The sequence below is a fragment of the Capra hircus genome, chromosome 7 (genome assembly GCF_001704415.2).
Source record: "Capra hircus breed San Clemente chromosome 7, ASM170441v1, whole genome shotgun sequence".
Lineage (NCBI taxonomy): Eukaryota > Metazoa > Chordata > Mammalia > Artiodactyla > Bovidae > Capra > Capra hircus.
In genome coordinates this window covers 62,867,822-62,875,943 of record NC_030814.1, presented here as the reverse complement: position 1 = coordinate 62,875,943, position 8,122 = coordinate 62,867,822, and the positions used below count along the sequence as shown (strand labels likewise).

Here is an 8,122-nt window from a genome sequence, read left to right as displayed (position 1 = left end):
GGCAGCCCTGCTCTGTGGACGCCCAGGGCCACCTCCAGAGAGGACACCAGACAACGGGGAGGGCAGTGCATCCAGAGTCTCCCCGGGCTATTATGAGGTAATTTTATTTCTTTCCATTTCAGGTAAAAATAGTAAATACAAGATAATTTTCATAAAGGTAAAAATACATCATTTGGATTTTGCTGTTGCTCTCTGAACAGTGCTACCGACAGTACGATTTTTGATTTAGGATTTTTAAACCTTTTTTAAATATAAACAAATAGAACTATTTTGCTAGTAGGCTATCTGTGTTCTCATCTGGCACTTAAGTATAGATCACAGGTCACCGCCCGGTTCTTCTGGGTGTGTGGGTGGCAGGGAGGGAGTGAGCAGGGGTGTGTGGGGTGAGGTGGTTTGTCTTCCTACACGCAGACAGCACAGCGGTCTGTGTGCGGTGGGAGGGCACGAGTGTGCATCCGAGATGGCCTTTTCCTGCGCTGGCCACTGGGACATATGTCCCTATGACTGGACCGAAGGTGTCCCCACGTGTTAGGGGGCCACTTCCTCCCTTCCTCTTGTGGTCGAGTTTCTCACCCAACAGCCTAGATTCACAATCATTCGGGGTCCAGGCAGGACACTGGGCTGCAGATGCCAGCAAGGCTGGTCAGGACGGAGCCAGTGGGTCCCCTCAGAGTCCTAGAGGAGTGGGCCAGGACCCCTTCCCACTGGGGCTGGTGGCCAGGGCATCCCACCTGGCCTTGGAATGCTGGTAGAAGTCACAGGTGCCAATGGGTGCAGGCTGCTAAATGTCTTTGCCCTTGTTCACCCGCAGGTGGTCTTTGTTTAAGTTCTTCCCAAACTTCTCACTGAGCTGTTGGATGAGGTCGGCCAGCTCTCCGGTAGCTTGAGATTTCTCTTCAAGGAGCTCGTAGCGCAGGCTGGAGATATCTTGCTTGATTTCCTTCAGTTCGCCTGCAAGGACAGAGGAGATTTCGTTGAGTATGAGCCTGCAGAAGGGGCTCACCCTAGAGGCATTTGAGGCGTGCCTTCTTCCAGCAGAATGTCAGGCTACCAATCCAGCAGGGTGGAGGTGAGGGGATTGGAGGTCTGTTTTGACCTAAATCCCACCCAGCTCCTCCCACTAAAGGACACATTCGTCTGCTGAAGACCCTTCTCCTCCCGTTCCTGGTTGGGCTCTCCCTGAAGGGTTTGAGGTGGACAGAGGAATCAAGATCAGGGTGAACTGCTTGCACCCAGTTTATCATGATAGAACGCTGGTCTTGGAGCCATTAAAGGCAGATTTTAAGACTCTGAGCAGCACCCTTGTTAATTTTAACATTTCTTTCTCATCATGCTTCATGTTTTGTTTTGTCATCATTTGCAGGGAAGAGGAACTCCTAGGCATCTGAGGGGACCAGCTCAGCTGATCAGTGGACGTGGCTGTGGAGCCAGGCAGCCTCACAGGAGTAGGGTCTGCCCAGACCATGCAATCAGCCTCCCTCACTGGTGCTCCACAGCAGGCCTGCCGCCTTCTCCTTCTATGGCAAGGGACCACCAGGTGGGGTTTTTCACTCATTTCCACAGTGAGCCATGTGGTTAAAAGTCCACACGGGCCTGGGCTGTGGGAACCTTCTTATTAACCACAAAGTGGGGTCGAAATGTTCTTGCCTGGTTTGGAAGACATTGGACTCGACTCTTGGCTCAAGCGGGAGTCCACTGCTGGGGGACACATTAACCATACCTGTTTTCCAAGTATCCCTGACTCACAGAAGATGCAGAAGTCTTAAAGCTATAGTCTGGCCAGTTTTGACAAAGGCATACATCTCTTGATTTCATGGGGGCTTCACTAAGCCCTGGTTTCATGCTGTGATTCCCATGGCATGAAACCTGCACAGCCCCACATTCTATAATCAGTTACATTCCTGTCAATCACATCACACACTTCAGAGTGCTGGCTGCCATGGTACCCGGCTGTGTTATACATAAGACCCAACAGTAGGGTGGGCAGAGGGTCTGCTACTCAACTCTTAGACAGTGTCAGCCCAGGGGTCGTTCAGTCATTGCTGATCTTGAGGCTGCACAGCGATGTCCCAGGATGAAGCAGAGGGTCACTAAATGACTAGGCTCCTTCCAGAGGCTCCTGGGACACTGGTGAGGGAAACACTTGGTACCTTCACTGTTGGAAGGTAGCAAATATTTGTCCCAGGTGTCTCATGAAGATTAATTACCTGGTGTATGGTAATTCGCTTTTCACTTAAGAGCTGCTTAAAATAGACTGGAGAATAACCCAAACAGTGAAAATAATGTAGTTGGCAAACTTCAGCGTGCGTCAGAATGAATGCCTGGCATGAGAATGCCTGGTATTGTATCACAGGCAGACCTGTAGGCCATGCTGATTTATTAGGTCTGGGGAGGAGGGGGGTTCTGGACCCGCTTTTATAGCAAGCACTTCTGAGGGGGTGGAAGGAATTCTTTGAGAAACTGCTGGTTGGTAGCTTCTGAGACCCAGGATGTGAGCTAGGATGGAGCCAGCCAGAACAGGGGCTGTCTACGGCTGGCTGTCTGTGCGCTCTGGGCATGAGGAGCTCAGGGCCGTCCTGAGCTCAAGGGATAGGAGGCAACTCATGTCAGTAGTGACTGGGGAGGCAGAACCATTCTGTGTCCTGGTACTGGTGCTGAGGTGGAGGGCCTTGTGGTCAGAGCTAAGGGCAGCCCCAGCTGATGACCAGCCAGGGGCCAGAGACCCCAGTCCTGCAACTGTGTTCCCCTGCATTCTGCCAACACCTCCAGTGAGGCTCTCCAGGGTCTCCGGCTGGAGACTGAGCCCTGCTGGTTTTCCACTCATTTCCACTGAGCCCTGATACCTTGACTTTGCAGGCCCGGTGAGACTACGTCTGGCTTCTGCCCTCCAGGAAGCAGATCCAGTTGCTTACCTTCATTGACTTCATCATTTTCTCTGTCCACCTGCGCCTTCAGGACATATCTTTTTATGAGCCGTTTCATGATTTTCTGAAACATGAACACAGGGAGGGATCAAACCAGCCCAGCCAAGCTTGCATCCTGTAGGCGTGACTTCTCTCTCTGGCAGAGTGCCTGGCAGAGTTGGGGGACCCTCCCTTGCCTGATGCCTTGCTCTTGAGAAGTGACCTGCCTGATGGGGAGGTTCCAGTCTCTCTGGATTCAGTAACACTTGAGCCGGGATGTAAGAGTGGGATACTCGCAGTGGCAGGAGGTCCAGCCACAAAGAGAGACAGAAACACCTGAGATCCACATGCACTGTTTGAGGGTCCTCAGCCTGACTTTTCCCTGCCCCTTGTGACCTTAGCCCACCACGCCGTCTTCTCTGGGCCTGATTTCAACAACCGATGCAAACTGGGGGAGTAAGAAAGTCCTAGCAGGCCAGCCCAGGTAGAACTGTCTCCATGGAGCTGCTATGCAGGAGGAGAGGTCCACTGAGCCCGCAGTCAGGAACAGGCACGGAGGACCAGTCCACTGTACTTTGGAAAATTCCCACCAGAGGCAGAGAGAGATACAGCCGAGCCTTGGGAGGTTTTGCCAAGATCCCGCTTCCCTGAAATCTTGGAGGTGCTACTTATTATGCAGAAACCAGATCCCTTCAGCACAGGAGGCAGGAAAAAACGCTGAAGAGCCACCAAGAACAGAGCCAAGTGTAAGAGGGCCCGCAGGGGGTGAACTTTGGATTCTGCCAGCTAGTCACTCCCGGGTTACTGCGAAATTGCAGGATTTAAAAATATCCTTGTGGCCGACCGTCTGAATCTGTAGGAGCCTAGCAGCACCGCAGAGGGGGATTCCCAGCTCCTCAGTATCCCTTCCACTCACCTGCTCACCCTGAGGACCGAGGGGACAGAACTGCCATTTGCTAGGTTGAAGGGCCCTGAATTCTGTCCTCAGCTTTGCTGTGTGAGGTCAAGCAAGTGGTTAAGTCCTATCTGACTACATGGGCTCAGGAAAAAGCTTCTTGCAAGTAAAAGAGAAGTGAGCTTCCAGGATGCAGAGAGCTGGAGGATTGAACGCGTTAGTATTATCACAGACTGGCGGTGCCACAGGGCCTGTGATGGTAGTGACCTTGCCAAGGGGGTGTCTCCAGCTGTGACCCCATGGTTCACTGGACCCCAGGAAAGGCCATTCACACTGTGCTCTGAGAGCTCATGGGGGCCCCTCCTAGCCCCCGCTGGAGGTCTGCTGGGCTCTGTGGTTTGAGTCAGCCTCTAATTTCAGGCTGCACAGTTAAGTGGTGAGTTGCCTTCACGCTGCTCCTTCTCTGGGAGGCCTGGGTCTTGTCCTGATGGTGGTTAAACTGCAATGCCAGATCGCTCACTGACACTCTTGTAGTCAATGAGGCAGGTTACCTGAGTTTTAAGAATCTGTGCCTTTAGTGGGAGTCAGCGATGCTCATTTCACTTTGAATTGGAGCAACAGAAACAAAATAAACTTTGTCCTGAGCCAAGTTCTCATGGGGGGATAAAAACCAACAAACCAGATACCCAAGTATCTAACACTCGTACTGAATAAGGAATTCGGAAATATTCTACTGAAGACTTTCAGGCTTACGCAAGACCAGGGGATCTATTCATAAAGTTTCTTGTCATTTTAAAGAAAAAAACCTCAAGAACTCGAGACCCTTCCATTTCTGAATCTGTCAGTTAAAGAGACTATATATTTACAATGTAAAATTATAAGCCAGAGATGGAAGTGAAGAGCTCCCTTTTCTGGGACGTGACTGAGTAGAACGCATTCACAGCTACGACGGTAACCACCCTCGTGGCTTTCTATGGTCACTGTGTTTTAGTGCAACGTGATTAAACTGATCATTAAAAAATTTCATAGTATGTATTTATTATAAATACAAATGTTTTGAGTCTTCCTACAGTCCAGAAGCTGTGTTGGCTTCTTTGACAAAATGACCTCAAGGAACCCTCCCAGAAACCAGAGGAGATGGGGGTTGTCATCTCTTTGTACAGAGGAGGTCACGAGGCTCAGAGAGGGAGGTGACTTTTCCAGGCTCATACAGCTGGGAAGTGGCAGATCTGGGACTGACCAAAATGGAAACCCAAGGTGGGGCTTTGTTCAAGCTTCAGGAAAAGACTAAGTGCATAATGGATTCAGAGATGAGATGCAGGAAATGGGCTCCCATTGGTCATAGAGGGTTTGGACCACTTCTAGGTACCAGTTTATCCTTTAACAAGGCACAGAATCTTTTGAGCAAGAAGAGGCCTCAGCTAGTTTTCAGAGAATGGATTGCTATCCCGCAGAAGAGAGTGACTGGTAAAGCATCGTCCTGAATGCCCACGGCCCACGCATGAACCCTGGCAGACTTGATCTCTCCGAGGGGAGAACAGCAAGGGTTTGCTTCTAAGCCTCTCATTATAGATGAGGATGTTAGAGGCTTAACATGGAAGCAAAATTACATGAGCACGGCAGACACGTCCAGACCCTTTAACCTTCCTCTGCTGCCTGGTTCACTCCAGGAGTGACAGGCACCTTCAGGGACAACAGTGTGGCCGCCTTTCAGGTGCTTAGAGACTTCATGCCCTGATGAGGACTTAGCCTCTCCTCTGGCATATGCATGTTAGACAACCTGGGATCTGCAGGAGTCTCATCCCCAGGAAGTCTGAAATGGTTAGAAAAATGCCCAAAGTTCTTTTTAACATGGCTGCTACAGAGGATCTCTGTCTGCAGAAAAGATGGACATCAGAAGCCTCCCCTCCTTCACTATGTGGGGGAAAAGCATGGTCCTCTCTCATGAGTTTCTGCTCCTTCCTGCTTACCTTCCGTGGAGTTTTCACTTCACAGAGATAATAAACCTTCCCCACACTAGCATGTCCCTGTTGATGCCAGCTTGACCTGCTCTGCCCTCATGCATTTAGCAAGGACTGGAGATGACTGTATTTAGCGATCTTACTCAGGCAAAGTAACTAACACTGAGGTACCTAGCGGATAAGAATGGTTGTGGCATCGAGGCCCACGTCCAGGGTGGGAGCCCCACAGTTCTCTGGCCCAGAGTCTGAGAGCCAGGTGACCTCTGGCCGCTCCTGGCGTCCAGGGAGTGGGAGGGACCGCTCTGTGCAGCCAGGGAAGCTGACAGGGTCAAGGAAGAGGACGCGCGCGCAGAAGGTGTCAGCCAGCAGCAGCCAGAGAGGAGTAATGCTGCCGCCCAGCAGCAGAGGAGCTGACGAACACTGGGAAGAGAGTGGACAAAATGGATCGCAGGACAGGTCATGTGTTAAGCTGGGGTTTAGGAGACCCCAGGAGACAAGAAATCAGCATTGGCAAGCTGTCTAACCTGTTGGCTTTGATCTCTGCAGAAAAGGTCATCGAGAAGGCAAGAAGGAGGATGCCCACTGGGTTTCAGGGGAAGGGGTTACATAATAAAGAATTATTTCAGTGATGAACTGTGCCTGGATTTTTCGGTTTGGTTGGGACACGGTTTATTTGCTTTGCCCCTGAAGGAGATGCATCCTCAGAGAGTGAGGATATGAAGTCTGTACATACCCCAACAAGGGGACACATGTTGATCAGGTCAAATGTAGCTATGATAGGAAACACACTTTGGCCATTTTGCTGGCATCATGGTTTTGTTCCATTGTTTGGGATCATGTCCACAGAACCCAAATTAGGAAAAAAAATTACAAAAGCAAAGAACCAATTTTGTGAAAAATAATTCAGACCCCTGGAAATCTAGAGGAACTGTCTTCTCTTATAATGGAGAACCCTGAAAAGCTGAAGTGATGGGAAGCTTAAACACCCAACATCTAGGACTGAAAGGAGATCAAACTGGTCAATCCTAAAGGAAATCAGTCCTGACTCTTCATTAGAAGGACTGATGCTGAAGCTGAAGCTCCAGTACTTTGGCCTCCTGATGCGAAGAGCTGACTCATTTGAAAAGATCCTGATGCTGGGAAAGACTGAATGCAGAAGGAGAAGGGGACGGTGGAGGACGAGATGGTTGGGTGGCATCACTGACTCAGTGGACATGAGTTTGAGTAAGCTCTGGGAGATGGTGAAGGACAGGGAAGCCTGGCATGCTGCAGTCCATGGGGTCGCAAAGAGTCGGACACGACTGAGCAACTGAACAGCAAGTGCTAAGTTTGAGCAACCAAGCAGATCTACTAGAGACACAGGGAAAGGAGCTTAGCAACTAACATGTATATCAACAACAGGGCTTTTATCTTATTGGGACTGCTCCAGAGTGTCTCAGCACCTCGACAGTGAGAGGCTGACAGCGTATGTGCTCCGTGCAAGGGAGGCTCTGGGTGCAGCCTGCATGGTGAGAAAGAGGGAGTGAACTGGGCTTCTCACAGTTTCTTGGCACTTCTGAAAGATGCTTTGGGAGGAAAGCAGTGCAGCGTGGAAGGCCACCAGTGGGCTCAAGGAAAAGGCTGAGCCATTTTTAGATCCCTGCCCAAATGCTTCCTTCTGAGATGGTTGCTTCCCCGTGATAGCAAAAGCGCCTTCTGTTCCTCGCTTCCTTCCCCCAGGCTCAGATAGACCTCTTCCCCGGGACTGTCAGACACAGACAGGGCAGGTTCCAGGGAGGCCTGGGTGTGACTCTACAAAGAGGACTAAGGGGCTTTTGCCCGGGCTGTGTGGCGTGGTGCAGACAGATCTCACTTCAACCCACCAGGTGACAGAGTTCCCTTGTGTGTTCAGTGGGGTTACAGGGCCTGCCTCTCTCACAGGCACGTGTGAAATTATACATACCCTCGTGTCTAGTCTGCTCCCAGCTGTCCATCTGTGCTGGCTCAAGGTTTACTCCTATTTAAGCAGATGTTGGCTCAGGAAGATGCCCAGACCTGACCTTAAAGGGCTGAGCAAAGTGCAAATGTACAAAAGCAAGATGGTCTCTGCTCCATCTGCTGTCCCCTCCGCCCACTCCCTCTGATGCCCACGGGCCCAGTTTTTCTGTCTCCCAGTTTCTCTGTCTTCTTTTGGGTGACAACGATCTGGGTAAGTTGCCCCAGGCTTTTCTTGGTGGATTCGAAAGATACAGGGTGGGCCTACTTTCCCAGACTGTCAGCTTGAAGCTGCAAACCGGCTAATCTGCATAATCACAGCAGGAAGCTCTGGGGGAGTCAGGGTTGCAGGGACTCGGCCAGTAATGATGGAAGACAGAATAGGGATT

At 50.8% G+C, this 8,122-nt stretch overlaps 1 protein-coding gene across 3 annotated transcripts in view; it reads right to left on the bottom strand.

Annotated features, from left to right (window-relative positions):
* The window catches only part of TRPC7 (transient receptor potential cation channel subfamily C member 7), a 148,854-nt gene continuing 140,994 nt past the window's right edge, over positions 263–8,122 (bottom strand). For all 3 annotated transcript variants that reach the window (XM_005682964.2, XM_005682965.2, XM_005682966.2), the window contains 2 exons: positions 2,913–2,988; positions 263–951 (listed from right to left, as the gene is read on the bottom strand). In XM_005682964.2, coding sequence (XP_005683021.2) covers positions 782–951; positions 2,913–2,988 — 246 coding nt within the window. In that variant the 3' untranslated portion in view covers positions 263–781. The remainder of the gene's footprint in view (positions 952–2,912; positions 2,989–8,122) is intronic.